This window comes from Falco rusticolus, chromosome 4 (genome assembly GCF_015220075.1).
Source record: "Falco rusticolus isolate bFalRus1 chromosome 4, bFalRus1.pri, whole genome shotgun sequence".
NCBI classification, from domain to species: Eukaryota; Metazoa; Chordata; class Aves; order Falconiformes; family Falconidae; genus Falco; species Falco rusticolus.
In genome coordinates this window covers 65,793,408-65,815,275 of record NC_051190.1, presented here as the reverse complement: position 1 = coordinate 65,815,275, position 21,868 = coordinate 65,793,408, and the positions used below count along the sequence as shown (strand labels likewise).

The 21,868-nt window shown below is 37.6% G+C and overlaps 1 protein-coding gene across 17 annotated transcripts in view; it reads right to left on the bottom strand.

The window, feature by feature from the left end:
* Window positions 1–21,868, bottom strand: part of PARD3 (par-3 family cell polarity regulator) — a 457,718-nt gene that overhangs the window by 4,018 nt on the left and 431,832 nt on the right. For all 17 annotated transcript variants that reach the window (XM_037383395.1, XM_037383393.1, XM_037383391.1 and 14 more), the window contains 2 exons: window positions 11,113–11,233; window positions 1,514–1,641 (listed from right to left, as the gene is read on the bottom strand). In XM_037383395.1, coding sequence (XP_037239292.1) covers window positions 1,514–1,641; window positions 11,113–11,233 — 249 coding nt within the window. The remainder of the gene's footprint in view (window positions 1–1,513; window positions 1,642–11,112; window positions 11,234–21,868) is intronic.

Sequence of the window (21,868 nt, the reverse complement as noted above, 5' to 3'; positions counted from 1 at the left end):
AGGTTGCTAGTCACTTCTCATGTTGAAAACCACATTAAGTGAAGTTCTCAGTCACTCTTCAAAACATGCATTTCTATGACCCAAAGCATTACTTTCAAAATTTCTTGTAGATCAGTTTTCTCCTTAGAGTCATTAATTTTTGCCACTGGAACTGCATTTCAACTGATTTCCAACTTTTAAACGCCCCTAGTGACTGAGAAGAACAGGGGAAGCAGGAAGAATCCTAGTTTTAAATCAAAAAATAACCCCTGAACTTAAAAATGACACTAGTGTCTGTGCTCTTCCACTGAGTCTGCGCATGTCTGGGGCTAGGAAAACTGGAAGAGAACTTCTCAGGAAAAACAATATGGCATTAATGGGTGTGGTCACTTCAGAAGCAAAGTAGAGATAAGAAGCAAAGGGAATATAAAGTTTTTCAAAATGACAAACTGCCAATCTAAGAAAACACTAACATTTTCCTTTCCCACCTTCTAGACTTAACAGAAAAAGTCTATGCTGAAAGATGTTGTAGCATGTGAAAATCTGAGAGATCTGTTTTATTTTCAAATAAGGATAAGAGTTCATGATTAGATAACTTTGATTATGGAGCTTCTATTTGTTTCCAAAAAAAGAGTTATGATACACTTGGTGAAACAAATATTGTCACAAATATTTTTTTTTTCACATGGGGCACAAAAAACAATACAACCTTGTTGGAAGGGAATTTGACACCAACCTCCAGTGTAAAGGTTTCTCCATTCAACCACTGCCACTCATATTTGAAAATGCAAAGAGTATTTGCACAATGCTTAACTATGATAGTCAATTTACAGTTCAAGTTGGGTAAACTTTTAATAACTCTTATAACTAAATATCAAGTAAAAGACATTTTGCACAAACAGTTCATTTAAGAAAAAAACTTGGATTTTTTAAAAATACAGAATTGTTTAGAGAAAAAAGTATATTAATTTTCAGCATTCCACTGCTAATGACCCAGTAAGTTAAAAGACTTATATACTGGAAACTTGAAGGCCCCTGATTTTTTGGATAGAGTTTCTCAGTTCCATGTACTTTTGTTTGAGGTCTTGATAGTTTCTTTTCCTTTTATTTTTTTTCTCTGCAATAGCATCGCAAAGATATAATTTTTACCCAGTAAGGAATTAGGCAACAGAAAAAAAAATCATCTGAGATGTCAAAAGGGGACAACCCATGTCATGCTCGGGAGACTTTAGTAATTGAGGAAAATTAGACTGGATGGTGTTCCACAAAGAATAGCTTTGTTTTAATGTCTCAATTCTGTTGGGTGCTGAGTGTCATCAGATCCCACTGAAATCAGCTCTGAAGCAATTCTCCTAAAATAAACAGCTACCACATGCTCTCACTTAAGAAGTTTTATGCCTCTTCCACACTGAATATATTCCACCTTATATCAACGCTAAACAAAAGTGTCTACACTAAGTACAACATTTTCCTTCCACAAATGAAATTAGCTCCAGGCTCATATACAGTGAATAGTTTCAGACAGTTACCATACCTGGGTAATGAGCTGTACTGCCGCTGAGCTTGTTGGAAACTCTCTCTTTCTTCTTGCCGCTGCCGCTGCATTTGAACCTCTACTGATACTGAGTGTCGGCCACTCTGTGAGTATGTCTTGGTGCTTGGCTACAAAATAAAAAGGAAAATGTCTTAAACAAAGCAGAAAAATATCTACAAAAGAGCTACCATTTATATTGGTATTGTATATCTACAGTTATATTTGTTTCAACATGCGGTTCAAGTAGATATTTCATAATAATTGGGTTAAATCCTGACCCATAACTGTGGCTTGTGCTACAGATTCTGTTTCTGACCTACCTTTTCTGAGATGTATCAGGACAATATTGGTCCAGAACGGGTTACGCTTTTATAGTAACACTGACATTTAAATTAAGTCTGTGGAACAGATCTTCAAACACTGTAAGTTAGCCTAGCCATGGGAATACTGAGTTTTACTCCCCACTGAGGGAGACGGGAGCACAGCAGGTCTTTTGAACCTCACCAGCATGCTCAGGTGATGCTCTCCCTTACAGGAGCCATCCCATTTTGCTGTTGGTCCAGACATGCGCCACTTGGTTTCCTGAGACACAGGGAAACATTTTCTGGATTTATATGATCAAGTAGATAAATACAGCAAGTGTCTTTTGGACAGTGGGGAACCCTGTATCTCTGAGAAGGATTTTAGATAACAACTCAATGAGATGACAGTTTGAAACTTTGAGGACAATACTATGAGCAAGTGAAAAAGGGTGGTCTTTCTGGGAATACAGAGCATGACCGGTCAAGATCTGCAGAATGGCTGGATTATGAAAAAGTTTACTTTTGTAGAGATATCACTTTCTTCAGATTTTGTGATTTCAAGTTGCCAAATAGTGTGCCACAAAAGTCAAAGAATATTATGGGGTTTCCTTGTTGTTTTAATAATAGTTTTACCTTACAAGGAAACAGAGCACTATTTTATCTCATTAAAATTACCAGTTCTATTCAAAAGATTAGATTACTAAATCTAATCACTGGGAGGTTAGGGAGCATAACCACTTGTCTGAGCCTGGGACTGAAACAGCTTGTCTCAGACTTGCGGTTGTGAAAGCACTTGTTGCCTTTTTATCTCTATGCCTTCCCTCAAAACAAACATTTTTTTCCCCCATTATAATTTCTGCAGCAGAGGGATGTAATGGCTTACAAACATCTGCAGGATAAAAGGCTTTTCAAAGGCTTTGTACATTGTAGACAAGTTTTAGGAACTAGAAGGTTGTCATTTGTGACATAAACTTCTCCTTTGCCTTACTATATAGCCAAGTACCTGCAGGTAGCCAGAAACACAACAAATATGAAACAGGTGTACAACTTCTAGAAACTTCATTTTCAATAACAATGCACTACAGACAGAGTATCAGTCTTGGCTCAAAATTTAGCAGACACAGTTTGGTGAACAACTGCCTTTCCCATTAAAAGATGATTGTGCAAAAGAATCAGAACGTGTAAGCATAGACTATGAGTAACGGAGAACTTATTTAAGAGAATCCTTAATGCAACATAGATGTCTACTTCAGAATAGATCTACTCTGTAAAAAACTCAGTAAAACAGTATTTCTAATGAAAAATGTCTTAGGAATAGTATGTAGAGGCAACAAGTTGAGAAAACAGAATTGTGTGTCAGCCTTGTGGGAATTTTTCTTACAGATGAATAAGCTGTACATATGTATGTCCAAACCAACAACCCCCCCAGAGATTTCCTACTATATTAAATAAGGGCAACACATACAGAGCAGCATTTCAGTTATTGCATATGTCAACATTTCTAACTTTCTTGACTTTATTGAGACTCTTCTGACATTTGGTATTTTATTGAAGGGCTCAGCTTATGGAAGCGAGTGATTACCTGAAAATCACAAGATTTATTTGTGAATTCTCTCCAGTGTGGTTATAAGCAGCTTACAGAAAACCAGAGGGAGACTCAGAAGTTCCCATCTCAACTTCTCCATAAGGAATAAAAACATTTAAACTAAGATTTTAGAGCCAATCTCCTAATTTCATGGGTTCCACTTTAACAACATTGGAAAGCTTGCAGCTACACTATGTCATACGTGAGAAATTAGTTATCACAGAGAAGACATGAAACCAGAATTACTTCTCTTTATTTGAAAACACAGTTTCACTTTTTTCAGCCCACTGTAAATATAACAGATTAAAGGATTTTACAGTACAGGGAATGCTTAAATTACCAAACAGGTGGAGCTAGAATTGAGCTGCTGCTCAAATTTAGGTTTATACAAGACACTAAAATGCATCATCTATAAAGCATGAATGCAAGTACACGTGCACACATGTGCAGAGAGCTGGAGTTACCACAAAAGCCTTTACTAAAATGACAGAGACTTTGAAAGTGCTAATGGACTACGAATGGACTAAGATCAAGATGTAGCTTCAGAGACTTCTTTTAATGCACACAGGAGCCAATGGTTAGACAGAGGCAGGGGCTATCATGCTGTAGCGCATGCCCAGTATGACTGGATCTGTGGATTCTCCACAGTTTACAAGAATTTCATCTAATGGACAGCATTTATAATTTGATGGGTCTAGAGGAAAACATCTAAAATCCATTATCTGATTTTCTGAAGGTAAGAGTACCTGCATGCCCTGTTAAACTAAGTGGATTTTCAATACTTAACTAATCTGAAAAAGATAGTTATTTAGAGTCCTGGCTGCATATTGTTCACATCTACAATAAGCTGTTCATATAATCAAATCTGCTATCTGATTTCAAGCATCCAAAAATATGGCAATGAGACGTAGAAATGCTCCCTCTGTATGTAATCACATATTCCATAACATGACAGATATATACACAGGCAGGTATATTCAATCATCTTCTTAATGAAAAGGCCTTTCTTTCAAATCTTTTCATTAAAAACCTCAGTGATACCATAGCGAATGCCCCTTGATATATGGCTATGATGATATAAAGAGTTAATATATTCCTTTTTGGATCCCTAACTTGTTCAGAAAAATGCAAATCTCCATACTGTGATTTATCTTTTCAATATGCTTTTGATTAAAGTTTCTAAACCAAAAATATTTATATTATAAGTAACCTGAGCCTTCAAAAGCTAATTGGTAATTTTGTCTCAATCCCCAAAGCATACTTTTATACATATATATTAAGATAAAATATATACACAAACACACATCTGTACACATGTCAGCACAAAATGAAGGTAATAAAAGAAAAAAAAAAAGCAGAACTATTTTCACTTCTTTAAACAGCAACAAAAAACAAGTATAAGGAATACACGTAACACAGTATTTTTAACACCGATATCAACACAAGGCTAAGTACAATTATAACAACCTGAAATCATCCAACAAACCTGGCAACAGCTTGGTCTTCACAGCACAGATTGGTAAGAACTCTGGCCTTGTTCGCAATGAGAGGTATGACAAGCACTGACCTTTTAAATCAGGATGCGGTCAAGGCCACAATAACAACCAACGCTGCATTATCTAAATAAATGTATGTTCATGTCTTCCACAATACGTTTAAGCGGCAATGATTGTTATTGCATTCAGCATTGTTAAACAATACTCAGCATGTAAAATTGTACTTTAAGATACGTGAAATCACACAGCTCTCATCTCAAAGAGGCATCAATTTAAAACCAGGGCTGCAAAGTTAAAAGTTTCTACAGATTTCTCACTTTATGCAAACAATTTTTTTTCATTTCACAGAGGATGTACCCCCACGGCTCATGTTGCACTGACCACTGTCAGCAGTAAACGGCAGCATTTTGGGGATAAAGGTCCCTCTCTCTTTCCTAGCTACGCCAGTGCCTGCCCACATGGTTTCTTTCCCCGAAGAGTGGCATTCCTGCCCATGGAGGTTAGCTCTGCACAGTGGCATCATGGATGCTCCAGGACTGGCACTGATCAAAGTTGCCACAGAATTACAGAGAGGAGGTCAGGGCACTGAGTTTTCAGGGAGATCCAACCAGTTCAGGTGGGAGGAGGCCCGCCAGCTGAGGTGACACACCTATCTGACAGCCTACTGCTATAGGGAAGAGATGGAAGAAATGCTTACTCAGGCTTATAGAACTCCTTTGTGTTGATAGAGAAATGGTTAATCGGGAGATTACTACAGGAACAAGCCCTTAGTATTTTCCCAGTTATTAAAAAAGACCATTATTTAATATTAAAATAAATGTGCTGATTTGTTTCCAGATTGAGCTTTGTGTTTAACCGAGAAGTTTCAAGTTCACCTCGGAAGTTGGAAGACACAAGGCCCCCCAAAAGTCCATGGTTCTTACTGTTCAGCACTAATGAGAAATAGATAAGATTATATGACCTTGCCTGCTTTATGTGTAGTAAATATACTTGGCACAGATGACAGACAATCCAGTAACTGCATATCAAAATTCAGAATGATAAAAAACATGCAGTGGTTCTGGGAGATGTCCTTCAAAAACTATTTTTACTTCTGTCTTTTTGTTTATGTTGCTATGGTGAACAGAACATATAGCAATATTTCTTTTAAAAATTGCCCACAGGTGTCTGTATTAATTCAAACACCATGCAATAAGAAAATCCCATCCCTTTGTATATCTTTCTATGGTGTATGTGTCGGAAGCTGAAAGGCACAATTTGGGACAAAGTTTTCCATTCTGTGTATAGCAGCAGCAGAAATACAACCTTCAGTATGGTACAAATAAACCACCTAGCCCTAAAATTCTGCCTGGGGTATTTACATGCACCACACGCCTGTGAGTTATAAATATGCTTGTTTACAAGCCAAAATTATATAATAGCTTTTTAAAATATTCTATCTTCATTTTCCAATTGAAACTAGTGGGAAAAAAAAGTTATAAATATAAAATTTTAAAGTCAGAGCCTAAACCTGGGCAAGGAATTGCTGATATTTCACAAAATCCTTCGCAGGGTTGTCACAGAATAGATATTAACTGCACAGCTGAAGAGAAACTACCTGTGGGGAGGCTGCTCTGTGTAACTTTGGTTTCCTCTCTTAAACAGGTTGGGGGAGGAGAAACAGCAATTTAGCTCCTAAGGTACTCTTTGTCTACTGCAATGCTCCATTAGATATTGCTTAATAACTTGAATAAAATATCCTAAAACAGACTCTTGAAATGGATACATAAAAGAATTAATATACTACTTTTCTTTTCTGTTAATGTGTTGAGTATTTCTACATAATTTACAGCCTGATATAAACTTTACAATGTTTGTTTGAATATAGTCTGTTATTCATTACTCCAGGTAAAATTACTATGTTACAGTCAAGGTTACAGCAATAAAAATCAGGCTTTTGTTTTTCTGAAATAATTTTAGATTATTATGATTTCATTATGGCTTTGAATAAGTCAAGGACTTGAATACATGGAAAAGAAATGAGTATCATAAACAGATAAAAAAATATTTTTTCCTTTAATCCATCTTCTACACATCAACAAACAGCAGTAAAAAAACCATAGTCCCTAAATTTTCTGAGCATTTAACTATCAAGCCATGCCTAAGTATGTTGTTAGGATTTCTGGAGTCTTTCCTCTATGAAAATCATGCAAATTTGTGCCCGTAACTAAAGCTATACTCAGATGAGTCATGTAGTACATTTATTTTGACCCAGTTAGCTGTTATCTTCAGGAAGAAAAAAAGTACCTTTTCATTTGATTCCTAAATATTTAAAGTAGAGTTTGCTCAGCCGCTCCCTTGATGCCAAGTTTTTTCCCACCATCCAGATAGATCTGAGATGACTGGAGATAAATGTATTTGTGAATGGAATTTGCCATTTTCCATTTTTAGCACCAATTTTTTTTATTAAAGGTGGAGAAATAAACCACCAACTTTTGTTCCTCCCACATCTTTGTGGGGTTTTTATCACTGTGTACTTCTACAAACAGGACTGCAAGCAGTTGTAGTGTTTTCAATGGATTTAATATGCCCTTTTTTTTAATTGGATTGTTCACTCCCATGACATTTAGGGCTATAATGCTGCATTTCTATTACTGATGGTGGGGATCTGTTAATTAGGATGTGACCAGGCAAAAATACAAGATATGGAACAAATTACAACCAAAATCCCCCAAAATCCAGGACTGGTGCAAGAAGGATAAACCTCAGCAGACCCAATACTGCCCAGAAAAGAACAAAATACAGAGGCTCAAGAGAAAAATCAGTCCCAAAAGAATCCTGCACTGGTATAAAAATGTCATAACAAAAGCAAGGGCCTTGAATATTGGCAGACGTACTGTGTTTCTGTGCAATTCTACAAGCCCAGATAGACATTTCTGCAAACTGACTGGGATTAAAACCAGCAGGATTAAAATGGCACAATTATATTTTGTTATTTTTCTTTTTTTTTCCCCCTGCTGTATAACATCAGGCATACAGTATTGCACTTGAAACCCTCTTGTACCTTGTTTTGTGAAACACAAAAAAAATATTAAAAAAGCCATGCAAAAGAAAAAGAATTATGAAGCCTGAGAAAGTTATCTTAAAATAAACAAATGCCAAAACCTTTTCCATAAATCTTTGACTCAGTTGCAGAACTAGTGGAGTTTAGAGACGGCTTGATGTTGCAACAGTTAGTCAGTTATTAAACTTTACTAGTGTGTCATTCAAATGGCCTTGAGCAGAAATATTATGCTGCTTAATAGACGGTGTCATCTCATTCCAGCACCATCACTTCTTGTGTGTGTTAAGCTGCCCGATGATGCTGTATGAACACTGGTAGGCATTCAAGTATTTCGTTTACCAGCAGGGCAAACACAGCTGGGCAAAAAGTCCAGCTCTGTCACATTACTTCTTTACAGAGAAACAACCTTCACCTGATGGACACAGCCAGAAAGGGATGGGGTCAGGCGCTGGTCTCTCTGCCATGGGTATCGCTCAGAGCCGGCATGATGTAGTGCTCCACGGCACAGGGATCTGCTTCCAGCCTGACGAGGAGGCTGAAGGTGTCTGTCACAGGTAACCGGACTCCTGTGTCACAGGCCATTAATAGTCCAGGATGGATTGGAGTTGGTGATGTTCACAGGATCATTTTGATAATATATTAGTGGGTTTCTGAGCTATTGCGCTCTTCTGAAAATCCTCAGAGCTGCCAGATTTCCATCAGTATCCATTACTTACACTGCAAACCTTGTGCTCATTTACACTTCCTTAAAGTAACCGATAGTCCCACATCACATCAGCACTTTGTTCCCTATCCTCAACCCTCCCATCAGCTTGTTAATGAGAAATACAAACTACTTATCACCTCACAGCACACACTTCTCCACGGATGTTTTTTTCCTCTCTTTCTACCCAAACCAGGTCAGAGTTGGCTGCTGTCAGGCAGCTCAGAGGCTTCTCTGGATGTAAAGCCGTTTGCTTATGTGGGCTGCACAACCAGCCTCCCTCAGGTAACACACTTTTCAGCAAGGGTCCAGATACAGGTGCACTTTTCACTGCTGCAGTTTGCAACCAACAGCTTACAGATGGAGAAGACCAAAACGACGCCAGTGAATATCAGCATTTTCCTGCATATGTATTATAAACCACTTTTGTAGTTTTTTTCTGTCACTGGTATTTAATAATACATCTGGATCTGTTTTGAGAGGGTGTCTTAACAAAGTCCATCATTTTAGACTAATATGTAAAAGTAAAACACACTCCTTAAAAGAGAGGGTTATGGCTCCTTAACACTGAAATGACTATGAACTGCTGAAATGGATGAGATCATTGCTTTATCCTTTCCAAGCGTTGTGATCTTGAAAGGCTGGAGTACATGATGGAAAAAATAATTATAATTCAAAAATACTCTGGGCCAATTTTTTTTAAAGTACTTATCCAAAATGAAACATTTGGTCACCTATGTATTTAACAACATAGCAGCTCCTACAAAAGCAACAATAAGCTTCAGAATTAATATTAATACATTAAGCTGAATTAGTCAATTTGAGCTCATTTGCATGATCTGTAGAAGGGGAGTAAACAGAGAGATCCCATTTGTTTGAATAAGAGAAAAAGGAAAGGTCAGTGTTCTGACCCACAATTTAGGAAATTATTCCATTCCTAAGGTAATCAGCCTGTCATCCAAATAATTCCCTCCTCGCTCATTACAAGAAACTATAATAAAATCCAAGTTGCCTGACTAAAGTTGCTATGGCATTTAGATATACAACAATTTGGCCCATGACCTTCAGTAGTTAAGTTCCCAAGTCTTCAAGAGTGCAAGTTTTTCTCATACACAGTTTTCCCAAGAATGCTGCTCAAATCTCTCATTTGGAGACTAAACAGCAGTTGATCTGCATAATGGAAAGTACCTCCTACACCCAGCCCCCTTTCACCCTGAAACTGCTACACTATAACTGTGATGAGCTATTGCATTATCTTCACCACATCAAATGGAAAACATCTGGTCATAAAAAAAATGTTTATTTTATTTATTCAATACAGAGAAGGTTAGAGGTTTTCTCACATGGGAAAAGGGAAGCCTATGTCCTGACACAGTATGTTAAGCAATGTTAGGTCATTTAGGGATACATTTACCTTTGTTCCTCTCCATGCTGCATGTCAAAAATACCACAGGTTCAAACTGGTGAGTTTAAGACGGGCAAGGACACAAAAATTCAACAAAAGTGAAAAAATCTTCTATATCCACCACAATAGGCACACAAAGATGACAGAATACTAGGATGTTACCTAGGTTGTTCTCAGTGACTTCATACCCAGAGATGGAGATCTTCAGATATTTCCACCTTGGTCTCGTGCACATGTAATGCTAAGTGACAGTAACCCATCACCTACACGTGTTTTGGGGGAAGCTGTGGGAGATTCTACTGTTGTCATCATACAGCTCCCACTTTTTGGGGAATGCAATCAAATTGTTTGCTGTCTTTATTGTGGAATTTTAAGCAAAAATACAATAAAATATTTGTCCCATATTTAAAGGATCCTAATTTAGGATATGTAATTGATTAAAAAGCAACACGGATTCATTCAATTATGTTAAACAAGATAAGCACATAGATTTACATAATTGTATCACATTGCTAGCTCAGACTGAACAGGATTTAAACGATCAATTAGGTTGTATATCTCGAGACAAAACTGTCCTGGCTAATATCAGTGGCAAAGGGGTACTATTGTGAAGCATGCTATTATGCATATCTCTCCTTTTTTACCATGAAAATACATAGCTCTTAAGGAAAAGAACTAATCACAGTGATATTGCTTCAGGAGAAAGAAGCCATTTGCAAGGTTACATGCTCTCTCTAAATTATTTATCATTAGTATGTGTTTTATTCTGATTTTCCCAGAAAATTTCAGCATAACAGACATTGCCTTTGAGGCAAAAAAATCCAAGTAGTAGCTCTCAGAGTGGAGGGTCCAAACACAGGGCAAATAATGCTATAGGCACACAGGACAGATGGATGAAGAAGCTTAGAAACAAAACAAACATCAATGAACCAAAAATAGGGATAACAGAAATGGCAGAAGTGTGGAGGCAGAGGACCCTGCATCCCTCTCAGTCTGCTGCCACCCAGCCTGGGGACAGCGGGAGTCAGCCAGCCTTTGCAGATCACACAGGCTCCGTACACTTACCCACGGCTGCTCAAAACTGTAAGTACGTCGCCTATCTTCCACGTCCTCATCCTGCTTCGCTTGCTGAAACTCCTGTCTCAGGCGCTGTATCCGGTCATGATTGTTAGGGGTTGATCTGTTGCTAAAAGAGGGAGGATGGAATTGATCAATACACCTGGGAATGTATACCAACTCTGACGGTAATTTCTTAGCATAGGACTGCTACTACAGTGCCGGAGTACAGACTTAAAAAAATTCTCCAAGCATTTAGTACAAAGGTCTTCAGTTTTTTAAAAATTATTCATGCTGTTTGACTTATAAAGAAACTCCAGATAGTGTAAGGAAAAAACAAATGAGGATATTCCTAAAAATCATCAAAGGTTGCTGGCATCTTTTCAGTATATGTTACTCCTGGAAAAGAAGGAATAGATGCGCTAGTGTCAGACTTAATGTAAAGGGAAGTTAAAAGTCTTAATGATCTCTGCTACTGAATAAACAGGAAAGATACTTTTTCCTAATCAATAAACTGTAGTGCTGTCAGATCTTTATTCACATCAAATTCATGGCAATGTTTGAAGGCCCTACCTGTATAAAATTTGAGTATTTTCCCCAATCAATAAGAGCCTGTCAACTCTTGGTCCTGTTTTTAACAAGTCTTTTAAACTGATCAGTCTGAAAGCATTGAAAGGCTTGGGGACCAGCAAAAAGCAATCTGTTTGGCAGTGGTGTACACAGGAATGCATCCAGGCAGCACAGTGGTACTGGCTGATGCCTCCTGGACACCAGTGGGCTGGGGAGGGCTCAGCCCCGGAGGTACCGCTACATGCCAGCACTCCCAGAACCCTCAGTTTTTCAAAACAATCAATTTTTCTACAACGTTGGAGATAATCCACTCTCCATAGCATGGGTTTATGTGAAACCATAATGAAATACGCACAGGAACAGTTTATTTCATGGGGAAGAGGGAAAGTGGCTATTTACTAATCTTGTTGCCATTTTTCCAGCTGTGTGGCTCCCAGCTGGCCCCTACAATCCCCACCGTATTTCAAACGTTAATGTAGGAATCCCAGGAAGCCTGACAAACAAATATGTTATATCAAGACTAACCAGAAGCATTTTAATCTCTTATTATGGCCTTCTTAAGACCTGCATTTCATTGTTTAGTTCAAAAGAGCTGGTGAGGGATGGTCAGCTATTACTTTGTTTCAAAAGAGAGATCTGCAGGGAGACAACAGAAAGCAATTCCATAGATTCCTGTTCTTGGACACAGTGTACAATAAAACACAGTGAATTTATATCCCATGTCTTCTCTCATATGAAAACAGACAATTCTGGAGTCCCTTTGTGACTGTTTTCTGTGTCTTTTGGGACTGGTAGGTGCAGTGGATTGGAGATCGTAGATTTTTGAGACATTACCTCCCATTCTTTTCCATGCCATTAAGCTTATCGGTGCTTGGTTGGCCAAACAGAAAAATTAGTATGACTCCAGGAAAGACTAATTTTTAAGAGGTTTGTTTTATTTTTTTGTTTGTTTTTCCTTTCCTTTTCTTTGAAACAAAAGGCAAAGAAAAGGAAGACATTTTGGGAATTGTTTTTTCTTGGTTTTTCAAATGAAAGCTTTAAAAAATACTTTCTCTATAGGTTAGGTCAACTTCTATGTACCGACTGACATTTTGAAAAACACAATTAAAAGAAAGCTTTTTTTTTAGAACAGGTGGAAATGAAACATCGTAGCATTTTCAAAATTTCCATTTCACTGTAGGTGTGTTGCTAATTCTACTTCCTTAATTCACCTTAATTTTGTCAAAGAGCTTATCTCCATTTGCAGTTTTATGTTATGTAAATTTATTCCTTATTGTCAAATTCTGCCCAGCTTTGCTATACAACCACTTGTTTATCCCCATGCATTGCTATACACTGCATATTTTAAACACAATCATCACAATCCAGTACAAGACATACAAAATACTTGTAAATGGTCTGTTGATTTTTAAAACTTGTATTGTTAATCTAACAAACAAGTAGTCCCACACTTTCTACACAGTGTTTTCTGTCAAATAAATTGCACTTAAATGTAGCAAAATACTTTTAGTATTTCAGGTATAAGAACATAGGCTTGCAAGAGAAATGCCAATGAACTTAGGTGCAAAATTACTAGAAAAGTGCTGTATGTAGACACCTTGAAATACTCAAGATGATCAGTAAATAATCAGCCTTCCTTAACAAAGGTTGTTTCAAACTCTAAGGGATCACAGTGCAAAAGTGACACTGGAGCAGTCATCCAATGGCAAAGAAAAAAGAAAGTGAACCCCCAAAGCATTGCACAACCCCCTGTGCATTATACAGAACAGACATACTCTACCAGCCCCAAAATGGGCTACTGGGAGGTTTATTATAGATCTGAGGACTTCGGCACATTTTTTCTGATTGTTTTCCATTAAAACAATTACATCAACAGAGGAAGAGGAGGAAAATGCATAGTGTCCATGCCATGAAGCCAAATTGTATGTCTCCTCCCAAACAGCAAATGCATGAATTTGGCACTTTCCACTGCAAAGATGGAACAACAAAGGACAAGAAGGAACCTGGGATTTGTGATTAACCTGTCTCCAGACCTAAGAAGAACTGATTCTAATGAAAAAAAAAAAAAAAAAGTCATCAAGCCGATTTAGGAAAAGTTTTTCAAAGATATTAAAAGGTTTGATAATGGCAGAGAAGATAAATCTTTTAACATTTCTATTTTATCTGAAAAGCAAGGGACATGACCCAAATTTAGAAAATTGCAAAAGAAGTGAATTATAAAAAAGGACTATTTCACAGAAAAGAAAGAGCTAAATTAGAAGAAAAAACCCACTTCTATATTGACTCGAAACTCTTTGTGCCCAAAAAGCGTGTGAGACATAGGTTTTGCAGTTAAGTCAGTGATTTTATAATAATAATAAAAATTTAAATATTTCTATTTAGAAGAGGAAAGGGAAAAAGGCTGGCAGCTAAGGAGGGGCTAAAATGTTTTTAAGAAAAGATTATTTGGGGGCTTAGACTGTATCTCAGGTTGGTTTCCTTTTGTTTCCATTTTCCTCTCAATCTTGTTCTGATTGTCTAGGTTAAATTATAGCTACCCTAACACCTTCCCCCCAGTGAAGGCTTCCAGATCTCTATCCTGGCCTGCCATGCTGCCTCACATTTCTTTTCATGCCTCTCTTCATCCAGTTAATTTTAACTTCAGTGCTTTTTTGCTATGTTTTGTACATCTCCCACAGCACTCCCATCACACCAAGTATACCAGGGAACACTTGGTACACCTTCTTGATACCTCATTCAACCCCCTGCCAGCAATTACTACTTCCAGAAAGAGGGAAATGCAAAAACAATAATCACAATAGAATTGTCACAAATAAATTTTTTGAGTCAAAAGTGCAAACCCAGCCTCATTTCCTTTTATGCCCTGAGATGTTCTGTTTTACCTACAGCTCTTTATGTAAGTTATATCCTTATCCCTTGGGACAGATCTAAACAAATTATATCCAGTGTGAAGAGTCCTCAGCTAGTCTAAAGCAAAAATGAACTTTGACTTACTGGATGAATGCATCCAAGAGAAGTAGGGTGATATCAACAAACTAGTGGGATGCTGCACTACAGGTGTTCCTGTTGCTTAAATTCCCTTGTGACTTTTGCAGATGCATGGCGCAAGTCTTCAAAAGTTTAATTAAATACACCATGTTTTGTTTGAATTTTTCATTCAAATGAACTGAAAATCTGAAGGCAAATTCGCCTCGAAGAATTCAGGACTACTACCAGGAAGGAAGGAGTTGAACTTGAAATCCATCTAAAATTGTTGAAGATATGACCTCTTCCAGTTTTAAGCTTTTTAGCCAAACTGGAATTACAAATCCCTGCAGTAACCACAGGTTGTCCAGGTAGCTTTTCCCTGTGCCTACTTAATACCAGGATGGCTGCGAACTTATGAAAGACAATTAGCACCTCCTAGCATCGTATGCAAGCGATGTTCTTCTATCAAAGTGCTCTCATCATTAAATGTTCTTAAAAGAAATAAAAACAAAGGAAAGGGTTTTAAGGGCCAAAATTAACTCGGGTTGCAAAGCGGCTGGGCTTCCTTCTATCACATCTCTATTTGGCACCCCATTGCCTTCCATCTACAGATGGCACATTTCACAATCAGCTATTTTGTGAGCGCTGCTTTAAAACACACAAGCACCAGCACGGGCTAAAAAAGCAACTGTAAGCAAGGCTTAGATAGACCAGAGCTGTCACATATTTCCAGAAACAAGCAGCCGCAGCAATGGCCATCAGAGTCTCAGATCATTAAGCAATGTCTCAGTGTGATGTCATGCACTGATGTACAGAGTTGTAATCCTTTCAAAACAGACAGATTTTCAGTGTGATAAAGTAGAGACAAACATGCTACTGAACAGGGATGACTAAAGCTCTGGAAAAAAAATTATTGGCCTGAAAAAGCATGGAAAAGGGTCTTAACATCAACAGGCAGTTGCAACATGACTAGAATAACCAAAAGGTTAGTAAACAAACAGGGTTCTTTACACCTTGAAATCTTTCAACACAGATTTGAGCTGCCAGGGAGTCGCTGGCCTGACCGGATGCTTAGATCTCTGGATAGCAGTTATAAAACACAGATGGGTTCTTATTTACTTCAAGCTGGCAAATAAATATTACCTGCTTGTATAAAATAAATTCTTTTCCATTGACAGATTATGCCATATTAAAAATAAAAAGCTGAATTTGGATCTGTGTCTACAGGTAGAGAGAAGCAGAAAAAGAATTTATTTCCATCCCATTGAGGACTAACGATGCCCTCGCTTTTGCAGCCATGCCGTAGTTGGCAGCACGCAGCCTTGCCAATGTCCTGAACTGGCTGAGTGTCTACAAAATCGGTCCCTTCCTTGATGGCTTGAGCAGGATGAGAACAGCCCAACAGAAAGCAGTGTGTTGATAATCTAACATACACGCTTCTGCGACATGTACTGAAACTTGAGTACTCTCTCGCCACAGTGCTCACCCCAAGCAGACAGACTTGCTTGTTTTGGATGGCCCTTGAGGGTGGATAAGAAGAAACTGTCAAGTGGTTGCAAAAAGTCATGGAGGTAAAATAAAATGAAAGTATGCCCTCTACCAGGCTTAAAACTATCACCACATTCCAATGCATGATCTGCTGGTCTGTTCACTTCAAACAGATTTGTTAACCATCAGTGACACAGATGACTGTGCCCATGCACCATGGGGTTAATTAGGGCTGAGATGTGGCAGAGTTTGCACCGTCTCCTTTCTGATCAGCTTACCAGGGCTGGCTGGTCTTTTCCTATTATTTTGTTCCATGGTTTATTTTTTGACACCTAAATACCATTCCTCAAGCTTAGCATGACTGATATGGCTGGTCCTCTCCTTCCAGAGTGCCCTACATACGATTCCTCTGTGAGACATCAGGGAACAGATTTTCCATGAACACATGGATATTAGAACATATAAACATGGTACACAAACAAGAGCAACCACAGCTGGCATCCTAGAAAAGACCTGTTGCGTGATTACAGAACAGCTATAGTCAGTCTGAGAAAAAATAAACAGCTGAGCAAGAGCTCAAATTTGTTAGACTACAAATGCACTTGTAACACAGTTCAGTCATAACCTAGGAGGCAGCATAGAAAGGTTTAACCTACACTACTCTCTTTTTTCTTAAGTGTCAAAGAATTTATTGGGAATAAGGCATTAAAAGGTGGGGGAGAGGTGTAAGAAACCAAAAAATGTATCAATTACAAAATGGCACATAAAAATAGCTTCTCTGCACAAGCTTCATTAAGTTTTATCAGCTAGTATCTTGGGGTTTTACACTCAAACCACAGGTCATAAATTCACAGTAAATCCCCCATATGTTCACCAAACACCTGAATTCAATTTCTCTTCTAGTTGTAAGGAACGGAATGTGCTGCTTAAATTAATTATGCATGCAAAGTTAGTTTCTAACAAGGGCAGCTTCTTGCATGCTGAAGGGTACACGTCCTATCTGATTCCCGCCCCCCCCCCCCATCTCTTTCAATCTTGGCTTATTTCTACTGTTCATAAGGTTGTAAAAATCCTTCTCTCTTGCCTTTTCATATTTGCTAAATGAACACAGAGCATTATATATCCTTTAAAGTCTGCAGTTTTTAAAGGCAGCTAAATTCAGGGATTGGCTTAATGTGACAGGCAAGATCTAATGTTACCTGTATACATACCTACACACTTCAGCATATTAATTCCATCAAAAAAAGGTTTTAAACCCTAGGATTTATGTCAATATGTATGCATGTGAAGTCAGCTCATCAGGAAGTTTTATGTCATTCCCAGTTTACCTTCGCAGTGGTAGTCATCAATTCCAATATCAAAAAAAAGTTATGTAAGTCCCCAAACACACTCGCTTTTTCAGTGAATGAAACTCATTTCCACATTTTGACATTGCAATTTGTTGATCATTTCACACCAATTTCAGTAGAGTAAATCATTAAAAATCAAAAACCTACACCTCTGTTCTCTGGGTTAAAAAGGTAATCTGAAATGCTCTTAATTCAGCACTCGCTTCTGACGTGATGGCCATAAACAATGCGGAGAGCTGGAGCTGATAGGGAGGTCACTTCACTGCAACAGTCTCTTCAAACTCCCCAGACTAGATTTCACTTCCAGTCCCTCTGTGGCCCTTCCGTAGCAGGGCCATCATTTTACCACCAGTGAAATCTGAAGAATGCACCCAAGACCCTTTTTATTGCCACCATCACTCTTCCTTATTAGCCTGTCAGAGCCTGCACACCAGAGACAGAAATCCAGTCTTACTTTTCAGGGGAATTCTTCTACTAAAAAGAAAAGCGGAGACTTTAGGAACTTGCTATAAACATCTGAAAACAGATGCTCAGCTACTGGGTTATCACACAGCCTAAGCCTTACTTTGGAGCTGTTAGATTTTGCAGATATGAGCCAAGCCAATTTTCAGCCACACACAGCTTGTTACAGCCATTGTCATAGGGTATTGTGTTTTCTGAGTTAAAAAGGAAAGGAACAAAAAAAGACCGCATGTAACCTACAAAAAAATACATGACATCTCGCTGTGAATTTGTTATGCAGGTGTTAAGGAAATGGCAGAAACACACATACAAAGATTTAGTAAATCATGGAAAAAGAAAACAAAAATAAAACAAAAATCAAGCAAAGGAGAAATTTGCATTTTTGATTCTAAATGAAATACAAAATTACTTCAAAGGCAGGTGGGGAGAAGCGGGCTCTGACCTTCTACATATCTTCCTATCCTAACTGGAGCAGACAATGATGGCTCCAGTGCTGTTAGGTCTAATGAACATCCACAATTAGGCATCACAGGCTATTTTGTGTCAACACAAGGATTGCCTGGCACAGTAACGCAAAGACATTTAACAAAGACCACAGAGAAGAAATCCTCTCCTGGACCTAGCTGGTCATTCCTGTGCCAGCAGAAGCGACCATCTGAGAGATCCCTAGCGGGCTTCAGGCCATGTCAGCCTTCATCTCCATTTAAACTAATCCAGCTGCTTTGCTGGAAGCTGTTTAAGGGAGAGCTCTCTCTGATCTCTCTGGATGAAATGTGGGGCAGAAATCTTCAGCAGCGGGGCAGCAGCAAGCAGCTAGGGAGCAGTCACTTCCTAAAGCACGACAGCTATTCGCAGAAAGGAACATCTGTCCATAGCCAACACCACCTGTGCAGTGTGAATGTTGTTACGTAGGTATCACCCAGCTCACTCTCACACACCTTACACGACTTAGCTACTGCTGTGTGCTGACACTACATTTTACAGTATAAAATCTGCTTCAGATCCCAACTCTAGCCAGCGCTAGACTGGGGAAAAATCCTGTGTCTTTTCATGGGAGGAGTCTAGAGACATAAAAAAAATTGGGGTGGGGGTGGGGGGGTGGGGAGCGGAAATAATAATCCTGATTGTACTGTTTGATTTGAGGGATTCATCAAAAGTGAGTGAGCAGTATTTTATTCAAATATTGCACCATTACGCTGTGTTTGTAAATGGTGAAATTTAGTTCTGTTTCAATGCAAAACCCCAAAGTATTTAAAAGGTATTTAGGTCTTGCTTAATGCATTGACATAAGTTATATTGGAAACTCCCAAAATATTTTATGCTGTTTTATTTCCCTTTAACCACAGTAAAATGCTTAGGAAATAGGTATCGGGGTGTTGCAACTAGCAAAACACAACAGAACACTTTTGACTCTTGTGAACACTTGCCCTCACTAAAAATGACAACTTATTTTAAAGTACGAATAAAACTACAGTATCAAGCAGTACATTGCTAGTCAAAAAGTGATGTATAGAAAAAGACATCTTCTTAAAATGCCCAAACATTTAAAAACATAATGCATTACACAAACTTCATATGGATCCCACAGTCCTTACCAGCTGCTAACATAATTTCAGTATAATTATTTCTGTTCTTTGACAGAGGGACTATTACAGTATAAATCTCCAAATAATATTTTGATTGATTTTACATTATATCTTACTCTAAGTAAAGGCTAATTTCCAAGTGCAAAATGAGAAGTTGTCCATGAAAAACAAACAAACAAACAAACAAAGATGACTGGCCTATGGGTACCAAAGCTGGGTCAGAGCTTCTGAAATCTGATATTTAAGGAGACTCCTGCTAGAAGCATCAGTAGTAGATCAGAAATTCTATATAAAACACAGAGAAATGTGGAATCATTGTTTTGTTTTTGGCACTAAATAATCTGCAACCTCTAAATAAAACTTTAAATCTGAGCTGTTAAGCATTTCATCATTTAGTGCACAGTTTCCCATATGACTCGACCAAGAAAAAATGAAAATCAAAGCTAAGATTGATTACTTGAATTGGTGCCTAAATTCACATGGCTGTTGCCTTCTTATGAAGTTGATTGCTAAGATTTATACCGATTAGCACAAAAAAGTAATTAAGATTTTTAATTAAATGTTATTTGCATATGGAGATTAAAAAAATCTCAATATGATATTTCGCAAAACAACTGATTTCTGGATAAATCCTTTCAGCATTTTATTGTAAAGATGAAGATTTTAATAAAGATGTTTTAATCATGCTTTACCACCACACTGTCTTGATTAACTTTAAAACTAGGATTTGCCATATAATTACAGTTATATTAAAATAAATAATCAATCCCAGGCAAGGACAGATAAGAACAGCACTTACCTTTTATCCAAAAATTAAATTAGTTATTTAGCAAGTAAGTTGGAATGGAACTTTTACTACTTCAACATTTGCAAGTGATTTCACTTATTTTTCCTCTTGGAAATGTTGAAATTATCTTTTCCTCAGGAATTCTTTTCCAGATGTACTGTGCAGGATGCTCAGTAATTGCTCTTGCTATGTTTTGAAACACTCGATTGGAAAATCTGAATTCTAATATTTATTGTTGTTGGGCTGCTTAGTCTCAACCCAAGTGCAGATTTCAGATACCCGAAAGTGTGTATTTTTTCTTGCTGTAGAAGAAATAACATTTACTTGTAACACCACTTCATTGGTTTACCAAGACAATTAGCCTGTTAAAGGCTATAGGAAAGCTAATTTATTTACCAGGATAAGGTAAGGTGGGATTTTTCTCAACCAAATTTAATCATCTAAAAGGTAGGCATATAGTTATAACTACACATCTAGACACTTTCTAAGGGAAATATAGAGAAGAAAGTTACTCTAGAGGGCAATTCACAGCACCTATCTTAGGATGCAATTACCCTCGAGAGCTCATTACTTTTCTTCATTGACAGAGTGGAGAGATGAGCTCAGGCTTAGATGGGTAGTTTTAGACATATTTATTTATATTAGGGCAGATGAATCCCACTCTAGATGGCTAACTCGGGCTCATGGTAGGTGAAAAATGAATCAACCTAAGAAAACCTAGTACAAGGAATGCCTGGTAGAAAGTGATGGTGAACTGGCATGGCATTATAACCCAACAGTTTAATCATTACGCAGAAATATGAATTAGAATAAAATTTTCTAAAGTCACTCAGCCTCTCTGCGTTTGCATTCACATATCCACAAATGGACAATAGCCTTCTTAAAGAAGTGGGTTTTGAGACACTAGATAATCTATACAACGACCAGCTCTCGTTGACTTTACTATAATATTAACAGTTCTTTACAAAGTAGAGTATACTGCTGTTGTAATTTCCCTTTATAGAAAAAAATGGTAAGGTTTTTAGTTTCTGAAACATACAGACTGTATAGCCATGCCTGAGGATAAGACAAGGACTGCAATGTAACAGCTTCTGTGGTTAAGATCTTCCCAGTATGGCTAATTCGTATCTCAACTTTCACATTACTTCAGCAAATGCTATGCAAATGCTATACGGTTTTCTTGAGTAACATAATTGCCATATGTTTTTTAGTAAACAGTAAGAAATGAAATATGTATAATAAGTAATTCCACTTAGTATGTCAAATTTATTTTGCATGATATTGGTATTACATTACAAAGTTACAATGGGATTATTTCATGTTGTTATTCTTGTAGTCTAGGTTGATAATGTTTCATTTTGACACCATAATGGTGTCTCTGGGGATTTTGATGACAATGTGTTTTGACATCATGTTAAAATATATCCAAACTGATATCACTTTATTTTGTCATCATTACCTAGTTTCAGTTGGATGTCTAAGATACTGCTTTATTCTGACATCTTTAATTAGGAAAATTTCAGTCCAAGTGGCAAGCGCTAAAAGAAGTTTTGAAG